Source organism: Macrobrachium rosenbergii, chromosome 14 (genome assembly GCF_040412425.1).
Source record: "Macrobrachium rosenbergii isolate ZJJX-2024 chromosome 14, ASM4041242v1, whole genome shotgun sequence".
In the NCBI taxonomy this organism is placed as follows: Eukaryota; Metazoa; Arthropoda; class Malacostraca; order Decapoda; family Palaemonidae; genus Macrobrachium; species Macrobrachium rosenbergii.
In genome coordinates this window covers 25,285,156-25,304,858 of record NC_089754.1, presented here as the reverse complement: position 1 = coordinate 25,304,858, position 19,703 = coordinate 25,285,156, and the positions used below count along the sequence as shown (strand labels likewise).

Genomic DNA, 19,703 nt, shown 5'->3' with positions numbered 1-19,703 from the left:
TGCAGGCTATACGTTATGCTTTTCTATTTTCTATAATTTTTATAAAAATTTAGATTTGATTCTGATATTTCTCGCAATAATGTCTTTTTGGGGAGTAACGAAAACTTTCATTTCAACTTGGTAAAATAATCATTGCAAAAATAAATGAAAATCAAAGGCGATACAAATAGACCAATACTATATAGCAATCGAATCAGCTTCCAGTGGTGGTTGCGTCGTAGCCCTAGGTGGAGTCGCTGTTGCGAAGGTGATGGCGGAGGACTATAGACCTAAACCTATGAATTATGCACTAAATTGAGAGAGGAACTTTTCAGATCGCCCCGTCCTCAGAGCCATTCACAGACTACCTTTTAAACAGCAAGAGGAAAAAAAAAATTGTTGGAATGAATCATCTGAATGAAAAAAAATAAAACTACAGAACAGCTCCGTGCGGACTATTATGTAAGAGGTGCGAAAGAAACGAGCAGGTAAAAGTTACTGCTACTTTATTACAGATCCAGGCAGTTTATATAGCGGCCGACTGGCGCCGGACCGCGGAAGGCAATGACATTGAGGTCTTGGTAATTTACGCCAAGCTGCACTGCATTCAACTCCACCCTGGAGAGGGCGTCTGCCACGGGGTTTTTCCTGCCGGGGAGGTACCTGACGGAGCAGGTGAATTCGGCTATGGCTGAGAGGTGGCGCTGCTGCCTGGAAGACCATGCGTCCCCTTGCTTCGTGAAGGCGTGGACCAGTGGCTGGTGGTCCGTGAAGATTGTGAAGGGCGTCCCCTCCAGGAGGAACTTGAAGTGCCGGACTGCGCGGTACATCGCGCAGAGTTCCCTGTCGAAGGTGCTGTAGCGGGTCTCTGCGGGATTGAATTTCTTACTGAAGAAGGCGATGGGCTGGGGGGCGCCGTTGATGAACTGCTCCAGGACAGCACCGCAGGCGACATTACTGGCATCCGTTGTTAGCTGGACAGGGGCCTTGGGATCCTGGTGTGCCAAGGCGGTTGCCTTGATGAGGGCGGCCTTCGTCAGGGAGAAGGCCTGCTGCTGGCTGGGTCCCCAAGACAGAGACTTTGGTTGGCCTTTCAGGACTTCCGTCAGGGGAGCCGTGGTGTGTGCAATCCCGGGGATGAACTGCCTGTAGAAGTTCACCATCTCGAGGAACTCCTGAACGGCCTTGACGGAGGTGGGGGTCGGGAACCTGGTTACGGCTGCTACTTTTGATGTGAGTGGGCGGACGCCTGCTGGGGATACCTCGTGACCCAGGAACTCTGCTTTCTTGACGCCGAAGGTGCATTTGTCAAAACGGACGACGAGGCCGTTCTCTTGGAGGCGCCGCAGGACTGCCCTGATGTGCCTTTGACCTGGAAAATATGAGGATGTCATCAACGTAGCAGACGCAGAATTTTAGGTCCCCGAGGATGCTGTCCATGAGCCGCTGGAAGGTCGCCCCGGCGTTCCTCAATCCGAAGGTGGAGAAGGCGAACACACAGGACCAGAACGGCGTGATGATGGCGGTCTTTGGTATGTCCTCTGGTGCGACAGGTACCTGAAAATATGATTTAAGAAGGTCCAATTTAGTGAATACCTTGGCCCCATGAAAAGAGGCCGTGAGGTCCTGCATGTTGGGCAGAGGGTAGTGGTTAGGCTCCGTTGCAATGTTGAGCTGCCTGTAGTCGCCGCAAGGTCTCCAGGAGCCATCTGGTTTCTGCACCATGTGGAGGGGGGAGGTCCACGGGCTGGAGGCCTTCCTGCAGATTCCCATTCGCTCCATCTCCGCGAATGCTTTTTTCGCCTCCTGAAGGCGCTGTGGTGGAAGCCTTCGGAACTTCGCATGTGTCGGGGGCCCTTTAGTTGTTATATGGTGGTATATGCCGTGCTTGGCTGGGGTCCCGGGGACTTGACAAAGTTCGGGCTTGAATACCTCAGGGAACTCTGACAGCAGGTGTGCATATTGGTGGGGGGCAACGGCGCTAATGGTGGGTTTGGGTCCCGCTGTTAATGGGAGAGACCGCAGGAGTCGGTATCGAGGAGGCGCCACGCCTCACGCCGACTGGCAGACCGGTGCGCCAGGAAGTCGGCCCCAGGAGCAGGGGTTCCTAAGTCCGCGACGATGAAGTCCCAGGAGTAATTCTGGCCAAGGATGGAGATTGACAGGGGCCTGGTGCCGTTGGAGAGGATGGGGGATCCGTTGGCGGCCGTCAGGGCGGCGGCCGGGTCTGGTTTCTGGTTGCGGTCCTCTCTGGATGCCGGGAAGATCGATTTAAAGGCCCCTGTGTCGACCAGCATCATCCTGCCGGAGACGGTGTCGCGGACATAGAAACCTACTGGCTCTGAGCCCCTGGGTTTTTCGGTTGCCATGGCGGTTTGTCCTGCTGGCCGCCGCCACCCCCGTTTTTTGAACAGGCGAACAAGCAGGGCGGCAGGCAGTTTCAGGCGTCCTTTCCAAACCACTTGTGGTAGCGACAGAAGCCCGGGGAACTCCATCTGTTGTGGTTCGGTGGACGTCTCCTGGCGACGGCGTTGAGGGTCTGCTCCACTTCTTCTTCCGGCTGGACAGAGCTGACCGACTGTGTGGGCGGTTTTAGCTGTGTAGCCTTTACGGAGTCTGTGAGGTGTTGCGCCGTCTCTATGAGGTCCTCGAGCGGCATGGTGTAGGGGTGAGCAATCTGGGTGCGGACCTCCGGGAAGAGCTGGCGAAGGTAGATCTCCCGCGCAAAGCTTATCTCCTGTCACTTTTTTGTGCCGTCGAAAACTGGCAGTGACAGGAGATCCACGACCATGCTCCATGCGTCTCTTGCGTTGAGGTTGTGGCGTGGGTTGATGGCGAGGTCAATAGCGCGGGCGGCCCGCTCGGCGATCGGCAGGGAGCACGTTTCGAGGAGGAGCTTCTTCGCAGCACTGTATGTGAGGGTGTGTGTCTCGGGTACCCGCGAGACGAGTTTTCTGTACACGTCCTCCGGGAGGGCGTTAAGCACTGTGTCGGCCTGCAAGATTTCGTCTGTTAGGTCCGCCACCCTGAAGTGGCTCTCCACCCTATGCAGCCACATCGTTGGGTTCCCCTGTATAAAAGGTGGCAGCTTTATGGAGAGGGCGGCCCCGATTGTGTTGCCAGGGCCATGGAGTGTTCGGGGCGTTGGCGTGGGTGTGGAGGTGCGGGAGGGCCTCGGTGCAGTGACGGGTGCGGGTGAGATGGGAGGTAGGGAGACCTCCGAGTCCGCGAGGTCTGCGGTTAACTGCATGAAAGGGGGGATACCCGCGTCCATGCCCGCTTCTTTGCCCTCTTACTGGAGTGGGGTACTCGGGTCAGAACGCACTTTCGTGCGCCGTGTTGGTCTGCTAGTGATGCTGGTGGGGTCGCCGACGAGAGTCAGCACGCTCAAACGCTGGTTACAGCACCGTGTTTAGTCTGCTAAGAGCGTTGGAGGATTCCTAGAGCCAAGACTAAGTCGCCATGTCAGTCCGCTAATGGCTCCGGGATACTCCGGGGGGTCACCACTGTAAGAGGTGCGAAAGAAATGAGCAGGTAAAAGTTACTGCTACTTTATTACAGATCCAGGCAGTTTATATAGCGGCCGACTGGCGCCGGACCGCGGAAGACAATGACATTGAGCGTGACCTGAGGTCAAAACAATTAACAATAATATGCGGTGAACAAATACAATTTACAATATAGAAACATACAGAACTTCAATATGGATACAGTCTTGATGTCTGCGAATAAAAACATACGATACACAACTTATGACAGATGTACAAATACGTATAAAGTTGAAATGGTAGAAAATGCGTGACCTGGCACGTTTAGGCGTGACTAATTGAGTGTGAAGAAAATGGGAAGTCACCAAAGAAAACTTGCTCAGCGGAGACTTAATTAATGACGCCTGTGAAGCACTCCACTGACGTCGATGTGGTGACTTTACAATTATCTTGGAAATTGATTTTCCCTATACTTTAGTGTTGCTGACGAAGGATGGTGTTGTTTATTGTCGGTCAATTATCATTACCTCATATCTTATCTGCCCAACATGGTTGGGAACCCTTCGGGAACGAGGGATTTTTGTGTGGAGGAAATCGTTGGGAGAAAGACCGGACTGCCATGTTGTTGTTATGGAGTGGTTCCGCGCATGCACAAATCATTAGGGAGCCATGTGTTCAAGAAGGGATTGTCTAAGGAAACCTATTATAACAGGACCTATATCAACCTAATATACCCTAACCTAGCAGGCCATGTTACTTAGCCGGGGCCCCCCAGTGAAGAAAACTCCACTTTTTACCAAAAGCTCCCATATAATACTGCTCATGCCCGATAGCATTCCAGGATGGCCAACATACAGAAACATATCAGTTGTGAGGTTAAATACAGTCGGCCGACAAAAAATAACGGCAAATTCTTGATAAGCAACCAAAATACTAGAGAAAAGGTCAATTTCCAAGGTAATACACCATGCGGAGCTATGTAGTTCTACTAAAAAGAAAGTATGACGGTGTGGTGGCAATGAAAGCTGCTGGTAACATAAAATGAGAGAGATGTGAGATGAATATGGAAGGAATAACTTTCTTGTCGTTACCTAAATATTTTCCTATGCCATTTTCTATTATTTATATACACAGAAAACGTCAAAAGCGTGTAAGGGTGGGAACCATAGCAATTTAATCAGTGGAGCTTGACATTCTCTATTCTATTATGTTGCAATGAACTCCTCCTTGCACTTCCGAATGGTTCAGATGTCAATTAAGTCATGTTTGTACTAACCTCGTCCTAAACTACAAAATATGATAGATAACAAAGCATTTTTTTATGCATCAGGAGCAAAACTTTCTTTGCACGAGTGACCGACCCTCATGAACACCACTCGTGTAGTGTTGCTTGATTGTGTCTTCAGGCATAGATATTCCTGAGGATCTTCTGTCTTTTAGGCATTGCGTTAAATAAAAATTTCCCTTAACAACATTAACGGAAGCCTTCAAAAACTGGATTCTTTGAGGAGATTATGAGAAGGCATCAAAATCTAAAGGGAACAGCAAAGAAAAAAATGAGGCTAAGCCAAAACCCGATATTCCTTCGGAATTCCAGTTAATTTTCTTCACCACTGGTCACAGCACGGCAGATACACACCATGGTCTTTAAGGGCTAATCAAGATTAACAATGGAATTCTATTCTAATCTACGACAGTTCAGCCCAAAAAAATAGAGATATCGATAAACAAGAATTGAAAATGGAATGTTAACAATTAAAAAATTTACTACAAACTTCATAGTTCTGAAAAATTATTAACATATTTCTCGGGCTAGTGCCTCTCCATGAACACCCCCGCTCCGGAGAGGACTCCAAAAACCTCCAGCCATCCTACGTCCATTGTACAGTGTTTCTAGTACCTGGAAGCTTCTCAGTTTGAGCTGCGCTGGACTTAAGATCGCTGGCCAAGTCTGGTTACTAACGTTGGTAAAGGGATATGGGAAAGCTATAAAACACAGAGAGATAGAAAGAAATTATAATTGAATAAGGCAGATCAAACTTTTTCGTTTTATAGCTTCCAAAACAAATTTACCTTTTATACCTTTAAATAATGCTTTTTAAGGATTTTAGAATGACATATATATGCTCCTGCATTTTGGGCGCAAAAGAAAATAGTAGCCTCCTTTGGAGAGACCGCATCAATTAAACTGGTCAAGTCAGCTCTGGAGGACTGTACCCTACTATTCTAGAAAGGGCTGCATCAAAAACTTCACTGCTCGCAAACCCAAGCGTTAACTGGCCTTTTAGTTCTTCCCATTATCCTATAACTTGTTTTCACTAAGTTCGACTCTATCATTCGTCTGTATTCCCTGTCCCTGTTAAAAACAGTTTTTACAGTGTCAGATCGTGTTGGATTTGTGTAGCCAAGCTTATCTTCATCTTTCCCATGCAAAAATGTCTTGAGACCATAATCGGTACCAAAATTCCGTCAGTCAAGACATATTTCGCTTTGTTACACTGATACTGCCAAAACATATAATTGCTAAATCGCCGTCATAAAGTTGAATTCCTCCAACGTTATGAGGCGACGGTAATAATATTTGTTTTATTGCTTATTGACAAATACATTGTTTCACACTGTTTGCTTTTATGACGGGCGTCTTATCGAGGAAAAGGAAGTCTGGCGGGAATAATGCCGTAATTCCCTTCGACAGAAATCGATGGGGAATTATCCGTGGAGATCGAAACATCTTCCGATGCCACACAGAACGATAATTTTTATAGACATCATAACTGCGGCGCGAAGACTTTTCTCCCCAATTCAGTGGTCATAGATCATGGACCATTGTATCTTATTTCGATTTCAAAGCAGCGCGACGATTAATCTGTCTTTCTCTCTATCTAAGGATTAGCATGCAAACACACACACACACAACACACACATTATATATATATATATATATATATATATATATATATATATATATATATATATATATATATATATATATATATATATATATGCAAAATGGGGGCCAGTGACTAGTGCTTACGAAATTCGAATTACAAATGAGAGGCCAAGAGAACAGATCTCAAGAAGAGGTGAAGCGATTTAAGCACGTTAAACGCCGCTGCCCTACTGGAAACCTGAGCAATGGGTGTTCTTTCTCTCCAAGGGCGATTGGTTCTGTGCTACACCATTCAGAACAATAATGAATTCTGGGTCTGTGTACCTTCCAACGCACGCGCTCAGCAATGAACAATTTGTTCGTTGTTTCTTAATATTTCTTTCTTACGCCGCACTGACTGGCTTAGCCTAATGAACAGACCCATAGCTAGACTTAAGGGAACGAGTATTTTATTTTTCGCGTACAGTACTATAGATTTAGCCTGAATATTTGCTCAATTGCTTCCTAAGATTATTATTGGTCATAGGTGGTGCGTATGTTGTTATTAACTCGTTTTTTATGACCCGACATGCAATAAATGGAGACAGTTGTCTGAACAAAGAGTTTATTTATTCAAGGGGAAGATCAGTGAACGGAAAGATATGATAACATGGTAGACATCATAAAGAGCAAGATTATACCTTGAAAAGATATCCATATATAAAGGTTAATGGCTTTTATGTATGACCGCGATATTCTTGAATATTAATTTTTAATGCCTGATACTAGTCATCCCAACGAAGTTCAATCAAAATCCCCGCTTTCCTAGGCTGTTGGGAAGAAAAACTCGACTGTTTACGCTGTGATTCTATAGGCATGCTGTTTTCTCTTGTGTATTTTCGTTTCGACTAAGAAAAAGTTAAGTATACCTTAGTTTAACCAGACCACTGAGCTGATTAACAGCTCTCCTGGGGCTGGTCCGAAGGATTAGATTTATTTTACGTGGCTATGAACCAACTGGTTACCTAGCAGCGGGACCTACAGTAAGAGCCTGAGAAAAGTCTTCACAGTAGACACTACTCCTGATACCCAGTACACATATGAACAACAATAGGTGCTTTGATACCAATTCACATTAAATAAGTTTTATCCAAGTCACTCTTAGCAACTGTGTAATCCTAAGCATGTTAATATTGGCGCAAGTAACCTCGTGCCTTCATACCCAGGGAATTGGAATGAGAATTAGGCCTGATGCCACTCATTCAGCGCTGAAAGGAAGATTGAAAGTAAAAGGTTATAAAGGTGCAACAGGAGGAAAACCTCGGGGTTGTACTATGAAACAATTGTTAGAAAAGGGTGGAAAGCAAGATGGAAGAAAGAGGATATGAACGGTGATACAGTAAAAGGAATGAAAGGGGTTGCAGCTAGGGTCCGAAGGGACGCTGCAAAGAACCTTAAGTAATGCCTACAGTGCACCAAATGAGGTGCACTGATGGCACCACCCTCCTACGGGGAATTTCATACCCAGGGTGTTTAAACAAGTGCCACATTACCAGCTATTTGTTACCTCTTCCATACTCCTTGGAGTGTTACCCAAGTTCCAAGATTTCGTAATCCACGAAAAGCAAATACATAATTTGTAAAATAACCCCAGATATTAAATTTCTTATGAAGTATATTTAATGATACCATGCAAATAAGGAAAAACACACACACATCAGGAGATAAATTAATGGAAAATACTAAAAATACAAATATTGCATTATATAATGACGACAAGAACTGCTATCAACAATATATATATATATATATATATATATATATATATATATATATATATATATATATATATATATATATATATATATATATATATATATATATATATATATATATATATATATAATATATATATTATATATACAGTATATATATATGCTGCATATATAGTTCTTATATATCAATATATATATATGCATATATATTCTTGCTGTCATAATATATATATATATATATATATATATATATATATATATATATATATATATATATATATATATATATATATTAAAATTAAAAAACATAATAATGTGTACGTCTTTCCTTAACTTTAAATTACCTCTGTTAGAGTCAGTGATTTCCTCCATGGAGGGAACACATTCTTCCTTCATAAGAGATGAGCAAAAATCAAGAAAAACGACGCTTTAAGCTTTTTAATATTAATCAGGTCATTTTTATTCAAAGTTTCATCTCCAATAACCCCCTCCAGTAAGCTTCATGGACTGAAAGACTTGAAGCTCATTGGAGGACACAGATCTTCAGACGTCCAATAAGAAGTAAGGAATAACATAATGATTTTTATTGGTATGACATGAAAGATCGCAGTCGCGCACTGTGGACACTTGCTTCATTCCGCACTGACGCTCTGAGCGTTGAGGAAGGAAGGCTCTGGAAATCTCTTTCCACAAGCTTTGAAAGACTCTTCTTTAGAACCGTCAAATTGCTTGCCTTCTCTCACTGGGATCCCAGCACCCCCAGAGATGAGAGGACTGTCGTCACTCTTATCCGTCATCGGCTTAATAACTCTGACCCCCTTGAATGCACTTCATGGAAGACATTTTCCTGGAAGCCATGGCCCGTGGGAAACTGACTATGACCAACAGATTCTTCACCTGATGAGAGGGTTATTTGAAGGACCGCTGAAAGAGCAAAGCGTCACACTACTCATGCCTGAGGAAGCAATCGGAATCAGTGATCTGTTACCACTTCTGGAAACGCCGGTCTCTGTTGTAAGGCTTTCCGGAGAAAAGCTTAAGAGCCTTTCAGACGACAAGAATAACACTCTGGAAGATCAGAACTTGCGTGAAAACAACGACACTAACCTTTCCACTGCTGTTGCAAGTGAGTTCTTTGGATGACCATTATGCATGTGTAGTCCTTATAAAATGTTCTTAAGGTCAATGTCGGAAATTTTAATAATTACCGATCATTACTGCAGTACAACATTATACTATAAAAATTATATTTCTCGAGAAGCAGCTTTGGGAAGGCTTGTCTTAACTTTATGTCTTTGCATATTATTATATTGTTTACCTCTTTCTACTATATTCATAGAAAGTTTCAGCCGCCTAACGATACTGAACACCTGATTTTGCACAGACGCTGTTGTGGCCATCGTAACTTCTAGCGACATGGGCTGGTGGCCTCTTTGGCTTACAGCCCGACGTTGGTCTAAAGGCTCTGCAGTGCTCATCTCGATAGCAGTTCCATGTAGGATGAAAGACTTTTTCCAAGCGCAATTCATGCAAGCACCTTGGGCAGCGCTCATCTGCCCTGGAGGGAAGAGGATGGAAAACCAGAGTCGCCCAGTCCGTTTTAAGGTCTGGACATCGTTCCCCTTTGCCTCCAATAACGGGTCCGTCTCTCTCGGTGTCTGGAAGCCCGGAGCGTTCAGCTTCTGGAACGACCTTTTCATTGACAGGTTCCAAGATATGAGGGCACTGACGATGCACGTCTACGGGAACCGTCTGGACGTGCCAATATTCTTTTCGGATGCAGAGGGCGCTCCGCCAAAAGGGCTGAGTTACGTGATATTTGATGCCCTCTCCAAGTGGCTCGGTTTTAGCTACGACATCCAGCTCACTCGTAAATATCACGAATGACGTCACTTTTCAATAAAACTCATATTAAGTATGTTACTATCTTGGTTAATTGTGATAACTATAATGACATTCATAAAACAATGATGATGAAGTGTATGAAAATAATTCTCTATAAATAATGAAGCATATCGGAATAATAATAATTTGATTGTCATGCCCCATTAACCGCAAAGTCTATATATATATATATATATATATATATATATATATATATATATATATATATATATATATATATATATATATATATATATATATGTATATTTATGTATATATATAATTTATATTATATATATAATTATATATAATATATATATATATATATATATATATATATATTTATGTATATATATAATTTATATTACATATATAATTATATATATATATATATATATATATATATGTATATATATAATTTATATTACATATATAATTATATATATATATATAATATATATATATATATATAGACAAAATCGAAAGAAAGAGAAACACTGGAGTGCTGCACTCCAGTGTTTCTCTTTCTTTCGTGGATTTTGTCTTTATTTACATATTCATCATGTTCAATATTTTCGTGATTCAGTTATACTATACATACACATATATATTATATACAGTACATATATATATTTATATATTACACATATATAATATATATATATATATATATATATATATACATACACACACACACACACACACAAACAAATGAAACAAACCAGTTCCCCTTACGTGAATGCTTGATTGCGCTTCCTAGCGATTTGTACAATCATTGCATGCAGAGTTAGAAATGAAACGGCAGTTTTGAATTAGCCTCCTCACTGATGTGAACAGTCCATCTTAATGACGAACCAGATTAGTACTGGGAAAGTATAGTATAGGTAACTGCTATTTTAGTCAACTAAGAACAGAGCATGTCTTGGACATTTAGTATGTTAATAATGAAGCTTAGTTACCGGGCTATTTTCGACATAAATCATTGCTTAAATCTTTGGTAAATCTTAGCATCCAGTGATTTCTAACTGCTCGCTGTTTGTGTGGTTTTTAAAAATAATTAAATATATGTAACAATGAATATTTGTACCTCCTTTAATCTGGATTTAATGGTTTGAATTCATTTTGATAATTTCAGTGCACTTGTTTTAACAGGTGAAATGTACTTTAGTAATGGAACTTTAATACTAAAATATATCAACTGCAAAATTTTTTTATTAAATATATATATATCCGATTCAATGTCAGTCTCCCACTCTCTCTCACACGCGCACAAATACGCGCGCACACATGTTTTCCATACCTGAATCTGTTCGCTATAGAATTGTATCAGTTAGGGAGATAGCACACAAGGTAATGCTCTGACAGAATGAAGGAGAACAGAATAGAAAATTTAGGCCAAAAGCCAAGCGCAGGGATCTCTGAGGCCATTCAGCGCTGAAAGGTAATTGACAGTAAGAAGGTTTAAAAGTTGCAACAGGAGGAAAACCTCGCAGTTGCACTAAGAAACAATTTTTAGAGAGGGTGGAAAGTTAGATGGAAGAAAGAATATGAGCGAAGGAATAGTAAAAGGAATGAAAGAGGTTACAGACCCTTAATTAATGCCTAAAGTGCATCACGTGAGGTGCACTGACGGCACTACCCTCCTACGGGGAAAAGAGGGAGAAAATAGTTTTATAATATCACATGAAGGTGAGCCGTACAACTTCTTCTAATGTAAATATGATGTAATCGAATTATCCTTTTTTTCACTCTCCTGGCAAACCGCTCAACAGACGACGCCACCTGGCCGGTCATCGAGGGCCTCATCCAGGAAGGGAAGAACGACCTGATGCTCAACTTCGCCAGCATCACGCCCGGAAGGAACCGAGACTTCGCCCTATCGATTCCTTATCATTACGAAGGGTCGGTGTTCGCTCGTTTGTTTACCACTTAGTTTTAGCCTTTTCGTCTTTTATTAACTTCTCCGTTAACTCATTTTTGTCTGTTGTACCGAAATATTTTACCTTTTTATCAGACTTCGCGCTGCATTAACTTTAAAAGCATAACGTTCTTTTCCTTCCACCAGAAAAACCAAGATGCCCTGAGAGTTGCAAAGCTAGACCTACCATTTCATTCATACCGAAACATTCTCATTTAATGGCTCCATAAATTATTTCGGGAATGAGTGAATGTTCGCCCTTCTTTTCTTTTATGATAACATTCTCCTTTCCTATTTCGAATCGGAATATAAAATTTAGGCCAAACGCCAAGCTTTGGGACCCACGAGGTCACTCAGCGCTGAAGGGGAATTGTGACTAAAAAGGTTTTAAATGTGTAACAGGAGGAAAACCTGCAGTTGCAATAAAAGTAATGCCTAATTGCAACGCGTGAGCTGCGCTGATGGTACTACAACCCTACGGGGTCTTTCCTATTGGCAGATTCGGCTTGATCTTGGAGACGCCTCCTCCTCTTCCCCAGTGGCAGAACATTCTCTACCCCTTCACGTGGCAAGTGTGGACCGGCACTCTGGTGTCTCTTCTCATAACGGCCGTCATGTTTCATCTACTCAATCGCCAACACGAAAAATCTTTCGTCTTCAATCTCATAACTATTGGGCAGGTAATTAGAATGAGTAAGCCGTAATACTGAACAGTTGCGAGAACAGTATTTTATTTCAGCCAAGTAAGATTACTTAGCTTCAGTAATTCTCGACGACACTCCTCAGGCTTCCGGTCCCTGGCTAGATAACGGGATGAAGTTCTTCAGTCTTATGCCCTTCTCCAACCTGGTTGCTATTCATTACAGCCGACTAACTGCCATATGTATAAAATATACTTTCAGATCAATAAACGTATAACCGGTCAAAGGAAATGTAAATATGCTTTTGCGCGAATAGAGTCAAAACAGTTAAATCGCAAGGTCAGAAAATGCGGTTTATACATAATCAAGACATTTTAAATTTGAAGAGAAGGAAGAAAGAAAGGAGAGCTTATGAGTACAAAGTAGATTCAAATGAGCTAGGGTTAAGTCTGAGTGGCCTGTCCTACTTCAACACACCGAGTAGGCTGTATTTGGAATCAGGCAACAATTAACAATACTCTAGCCTTCCATGTCCATCGTTATGCAGCTGTAATTATGCACTCAAATGAATTCAATCGATTTTGGAAGAGTCCATTATCATTCGATCGTTCCTTATTTAGTAAAATATATATTAAGCCTGTTTGTGATTAAAATGCCACAGCTTTGTTTTTCATTTCCTAATGTGTCTTTTTATCCACTTCTTTGGCTTAGAATACAATAACCAGTCAACCGGTTATGTTTTAATATAAATTGCGTATAGTCCCTGGCCGTAAATTTGACGTTTTGCTATGAATTTCACTTGACTGGACATGATCTAGTTATATTTATTGGTTATTCTTGAAAAAATATTACTAAAAACTTCTTTATTACTGATTTCCTTGTATTCTTCGACCTTTGCAGTCTTCTTATAATCATTCTTAATTGTCCACTCTCTTCATACCTTCGTCAGGGACTCCTGGTGTGCCCTCCGGATGACATTTCTTCTGATTGGCGAATCAGATGCTTCCTCTTCCCTTGGTGGCTTGGGTCTTGGATCTTGGAGTTGTCGTACATTTGCAACTTGATCGCGGTCTTGACCATCCCTGTTTTCCCAAAGAAGATTCAGACGGCGCAGGAACTAGCCAAGAGCAATTACAGGTAAGAAAATTGCGCAGTTCTTTATCCAGTAGGAAATCGCGGAAAACTTCCCATGCGGCACGAAAGAGATGTAGGCGCACGTTCCATGTTGCTCAGGAGCAGTGAAGGTACTTTCACTTTAGGATAAGTTCCTTTGTAAACTATGGGGCTCTGTGACTGAAGATTATTTTTTCATACTGATTGGAAATAACGAAAACTTTAACTTAGTGCATTTCATACAAAACTAAGTTAATGTTGTTAGTGATAAAAACTAAAAACCTATCATGTCGCACATTAAGGCATTTCGAAGTACCAGCTGAATAACAGATCTGTAAAAAAAAGATAATTTTCAATATTGACAAAGACATGTACTATAACATTACCAACAAGTTCCCCACCACGCGCTTGACGCAGCTTATTTAAAATACAAAAATTAGGCATCCGAGTTATAGAGGCGGTTCGTGGACATTTTTACCTTAATGGAGAACGTATGTTCTTTTCTAGATATATTTGTAGGAAAACCCGGCCGAATTTCAAAATTAAAGAGCCCCCGCCCCCAACAACACACCACACCCCAAACAACACACACACACACACACTTCATTTTCTTTTAAAATGAGTCGCGCAAAGCCCTATAGCAATGGGTCACTTATGTAATCCCGAAGATGTGAAATTTGGATTTAATGTTTGTACTTTTTGACCCTACAACAACTTATCTTTTGTTTTATACCTTCGTATATCGGCAGATATGCACTTGAAACTCTTAAGCTTTACGAGAACCGCCGCTGACCTTCTGATAACGTAACCAATCTTTTTTTTTTTCATGTTGCCCATCTGTTGGGGGCATGGGTTGGGTTGTTAATCTTGAGCGTGGGTACCGAAAACCACATATTTGACGTTTCAGCCGTCGGGGGATAAGTTTGGATTTATTTAGTGAATTAGTTTCTAGTGGGATATGGCTAGTATTTATCTTAATAAGTAAAACAGTGAGAGATTTGTTTCCATGTACTGAAGTATTGAGATTTAAGGTATAAGGAACCACTCCACCGCCTTGAGGCTCTTGACATTATTCCTTTTCTGTACCAGTTTACCTTCCTTGATAGTGAGTCAATTGTGCTCAAAATTCCAACAATATGTATCTACTGCACGTGTGCGTGTATAAATACATTTTACATGACTAATGTTGATGCAATAGCAAATATTTTCCAAGTGTTTTACTTCCCTTGGTATTAAAAATTAAAAAAAAACAAAAGTATAAGAGAAGGGAAAACGAAAAACTGCTACTACTAAGTTAGAATACAGCACGGTTTAAGATGGTGCCTCCTTATTTCAGATTATGTATGCTGAACTACGGCGAATTCGTCATCGAAGCCTTGGCTACTTCGACCCACCCAACGTTATCCGCCCTCGGGAAGAAGTTAGACCTCGTCCCGTTGCTAGAAAAACTGCCGAACATCGGGCAGGAAGGCTGCGTTGAGCGGACCCTCAAAGGTTCCCACTGTCACTTGGAGACCTACTCGTACGTCAAAATCTTGTACAGCCGCTTGGGATATAATTCTCGAGTGTATTCGCTCAAGGAGCAACTATACCCATCCTACCTAACCTTCCCAATACGGAAGGATGCTCCTTGGAAGCACAAGTTTGACATTGGGATGCAGCGGCTTTTTGAATGTGGTCTCATACAGAAATGGATGAAGGAGGCCATGGAGGAATCCATGGGCGGCACCAAAGAAGTAAGTTGACATGCTGTTGCTCTCCTGTACCGAGTTTAATCATTTGGGGTTTTTCTGGATTGTGTTCCCACCCTACGACATATCACTTTGCATTCATATTTTTGCATTAGACGAAGAAAATTATTTGACAAAGGTTGCACTAAGAATTCAATGAATTATTTCATACACAGTATTAGAATAAAAATAAATCTCACGTAAAATGAGACTTCATTTTTGGACTTAAGTGGTCAAACTTTGTTCATCGTGAAGAATGATAAGCTAAATAAAAGTATCCAAGTGACGAAAACATGTTGACGTTCTCCCTGGTTTAACATTACCATTTCTAGAAGATGGCACATTTATTTCCCCTGGAATTATAGAGTTTATCTTGGTAAAACAGGGGAATAGTTGTCTGAACAGTTTCCGCGAGTCACAGACCGAAAATCTGGTAAAATCGGTCATTTTGGCTTATTTGCAGCCAGTGTATGAGCAAACGAAAGACATTTCAACGTGGGTGCATGCTAGCCTAACCTTCTTTAACCTAACTTAGCCTAGGGCTTTCCTGCCATGAAATGGTTGGGGTGGGTGTTGGATTCGCCCTACTGGACCCCCCATCCTTTACTATTTTAACATAGATACATTCAGGCTACCTTCTCAGCTCATATTATGCATAACAGATCTTACCTAGGCTGTTGGTTGTGAGGTTACCGGTGACTTCGAAGGGTGATATTGTTAGTGGGTATAGGGTAGCGACTGTATCCACGAACACGTCAAACCTGGCGTCTGTTCATGGATTTTGGCTTTTGAAGAAGGGAAGGATAAATTCTTGGTGAACACTCCTCGTCGCCCGGCGTGTTGGGTAAATCACCTCTTGCATCTCACCTACTGTTACGTTTCATATTTTGTGCAGAAGCACCAGTCACGGGGTCTACAAAAGTTTGGGAATGATTCACTATTTCGCGACTATATTCCTCAATTTCTGGTTTGGAATATTCCGAGCTATAATCATAAATGATCTTAGCACCTGGCATTCCTATTCACTTGCGGATCTGCTCACCGAGGGATTCGCGTGTTCGGTCGGTTACCGAGACCACAAAAGTTCGTTTCGAATCACGATTCACGTTCGAAACTAATGTATCCTCACACTCCTTCAATGTCCCTTCCTATTTTATATTTTCTTTTGCCAAATTTGGCTTCGTCAGTTTCCATGATCTTTCCTAGGTCACCGATTTAGGTGCTGGTACTTTCTGTGTTGTGTAACACCACTTCCAGACAAAAATATACCAGCCATTAACGGTGGGGTTCGGCACAAAAACAAATTTTGGCCCCAGTTGTGTGATTTCTCAAACTACGTTCCTTTCAAACCGAGGGTGTTTAGTCTACATCCATGAGTAATTCTGCCGCAGCGGAAACTGTTTTTCCGTTCAAATTGACTTTACACCTGTATTAAGGCACGTATACTTTATATTTAATACTATGTGCGTTATTGACATGTTTAGAATAGATTAGATTCACAAAGAGGGCAACTTCGCATAATTTCGACACGATTCACTTCACAATGAGACCAAAAAGACAACCGGCTGCGTTCACGGCTGGGTTTAGAAGAACAATTTCAAGCCAGGTAAACCTACCTTCACCAAATCGTGCATGATTCTAGGTCTATGAATATGAGAATGCCAAAAACAATCAACGTTCGCGTAGTAGCCACGAAAATCGTAGTAAAGAAAGTCTATTCTATGGTTGTTTTGCACTGGCTGATATTTTCCTACATATGCAGTTTTACCTCGATTTTTCACATTCCATTCTTGCTTTGTATATTGTGCAAGTGACAGATTTTACTTAAAGAAGAGAAAGAAAAATGTAACTTGTTGATGATTTATTCCTTGTCACAAACCGCAATCAGATTCGCTGAAAGTAAATAACTTTTCTATTAATAGAACTGTCCTGAACGTTTAATTACTACTCAGTGTTAAATCTCTGTATTTACTCTGGAATAAATGCATTATAATAGCTTATTAATGCCTGGAAGTGGTCTCTTAATATTTACTAAAAATGAACGCCATAAATGGATAATAATACGTGTGTCCTGATATACAGGTTTTTTTATTATCTTCCGTTTATTTTCTCCAAATTTAGAGAACACCTTAACGCAGTAAATGCATCTTCTGAGCAGTATATGAGTTTTCGAATGCGCTTTTTAACCATGTCTCCTTGCTGCGTTTGAACTCAGGCTAATGGCATTTCTAATGCACTATCTTCTTTCATTTATTTCCCATTTTTTCTAATATATCTCCTTGGTTAGATATCCTACTTATCTGCAGGATAGACTCTCTTCTGTTATGTTTTCTTATCTTTACTCTGGGATGAGATGTCCTCAGAATATCCTTTCTTTGCCTCAGAGGGAAACTATTTTTGCAGTAACAGTTTTATTTTTCATGTTACCCCTGACGTATGTAGTTGCTTATTACATCTCTTAACGATGTGCCCTTATCTTGAATAACCTTTTTTGCCCATAAGGACGAAATTTCTTCAAGTTATTGCGGTATCTCCTGACCAAATATCCACGATGACGTTTCAGGTTATTCTTCTTAATCTGTCAATCATATTTCTCCTCCAGATCGCGTTGGCTTCTTCTTCTTCTGCCGAGCCTCTGTCAATCGTCCACCTGCAGGGACCATTCCTCGTCCTTCTCTTCGGTCACTTCGCAGCCTTCTTGGTGATGGTTTGGGAGTTATCAGTCGACTTCCGGAGAAGGAGGACAGTCGGTTGACGTGTGGAGTGGCTTTTGCCCCAAAGGAGATAGTTTGGTCTTTTTCTTGATGAAGGGTAAAAGCAAGTTGCCTTTGGTCAAGGATAAAAGCAGCCTAACTTTATCAAGCAGATATTTGATGTAGGAAAATTCTTAATATCTCAGAAATTCGTCCATTAGTTTTAGTGTTATTTTCGTTTTAAGAAAACAAGATTTTAATTTAATTCTTATTTTGTAGCAATGATGTCTTTACATCGAATGTTATTTCGGGAGTGGAAAAAAACAGTTGTAGCAATCCCTGAAAAAATCTAGTCTTAATAGAAAAATCTAGACACCACAGACTTTGTTTGAAGATTAATTTCATTTTCTGTGTGTTAAATAATGCTAAGACTTATACACTTTAAACTAGTGTAGTTAAATGTTAATAAAATGCAAATGAAAAATCTTCATTTTTCTTCCTGGCGCTATTTCTTTCAACGAATCTAAAATTATATTGTTTAGGGTTCAAGTTAACAGGTAAATTAAATGAACACAGAAAAGATAACGATAACTCTATTCGATTGATTTCAGCATGGTTACTGGATTTCCTAAGTCCTCTTTCATTCCTCCGATTAATATATAAAGACTGGTCAGAACCCGTAAGATTCATTAACGTTTTTTTTTAGGTTATCAGTCATCTCTCACAAGTGCTGGATTCCAGGATACTCTACGGGAATCACACTACACTTTTCACCTCGTGGTGACCGTTATCGCAGTACAGTATGAAACAAAATTAGAATTCAGTCATTTTTTCGAGAAGCAAAATCATAGCAGTGTAGTGGACTCTAAACCTTTGCAATACCCCTGCAAAATTTCATCCAAGCAAATGGAAAAGGTATATGAATCGGAAGAGAGGCAGAGCAATTGCTCAACAGATGGATTGGGAGAGTTACCGAAACAAGAGTGCCTGTAAAACACAGTTGATCTGCCAAGAGGGTCAAGTGGATTGGCGAGATTGGGGACGGTCAATACACTTTTGCACCAGTGTAAGAAGCAGCACAGAAGACGTATCTGGAGTAAGGTTCATTCCGGGTTGACCGTTGTCTTGGAGTTAACTAGTAATATATATGTGTATATATACATACATACTATAAAGCCAGTACCACGAAGGAAAGTGAAACAACGGAGTGGTGGTAGGCCTGTCGACTTACTGTCCTTTACTTGGCTAAGTAAAGGACAGTAAGTCGAAAGGCTTAGCACCATTCCGTTGTTTGACTTTCCTTCGTGGTATTGCTGTTATTTATATATTCATCACGTTCCAGGTTTCGTGATTCAGTTACACACACACACACACACACACACACATATATATATATATATATATATATATATATATATATATATATATATATATATATATATATGTATATATATATATATGTATGTATGTATGTATATGTGTCTTAATGATTATGAAATGGAAAGTTGACTTTCATAGGCAGGATAAAACTTCGGGACACAACAATGCAGATTCATTAAAACTAACGAGAGTGGGTTCCTTTTCCCTTTTATACCTCCCGAGAAATCACAGAC

At 41.1% G+C, this 19,703-nt stretch overlaps 2 protein-coding genes across 3 annotated transcripts in view; one reads left to right on the top strand and one right to left on the bottom strand.

The window, feature by feature from the left end:
• Positions 1–18,006, bottom strand: part of LOC136845811 (ionotropic receptor 21a-like) — a 132,020-nt gene extending 114,014 nt beyond the window's left edge. For both annotated transcript variants that reach the window (XM_067116177.1, XM_067116178.1), the window contains exon 1: positions 16,067–18,006. The gene's annotated coding sequence lies outside the window, so the exon portion shown is untranslated. The remainder of the gene's footprint in view (positions 1–16,066) is intronic.
• LOC136845810 (ionotropic receptor 21a-like) lies at positions 10,729–18,574 on the top strand. The gene is made up of 5 exons (XM_067116176.1): positions 10,729–11,897; positions 12,413–12,593; positions 13,504–13,691; positions 15,004–15,403; positions 18,000–18,574. The coding sequence occupies exons 1-5, from the start codon at positions 11,824–11,826 to the stop codon at positions 18,150–18,152; spliced, it is 996 nt and encodes a 331-aa protein (XP_066972277.1). The 5' UTR covers positions 10,729–11,823; the 3' UTR covers positions 18,153–18,574.
• Positions 18,575–19,703: the final 1,129 nt, after the last annotated feature.

Coding starts and splice junctions, on each gene's coding strand:
- LOC136845810 (XM_067116176.1), top strand. CDS start 11,824: ATGCTCAACTTCGCCAGCATCACGCCCGGAAGGAACCGAGACTTCGCC. Junction 11,898..12,412: donor ATTCCTTATCATTACGAAGG/GTCGGTGTTCGC, acceptor TCCTATTGGCAG/ATTCGGCTTGATCTTGGAGA. Junction 12,594..13,503: donor ATCTCATAACTATTGGGCAG/GTAATTAGAATG, acceptor TACCTTCGTCAG/GGACTCCTGGTGTGCCCTCC.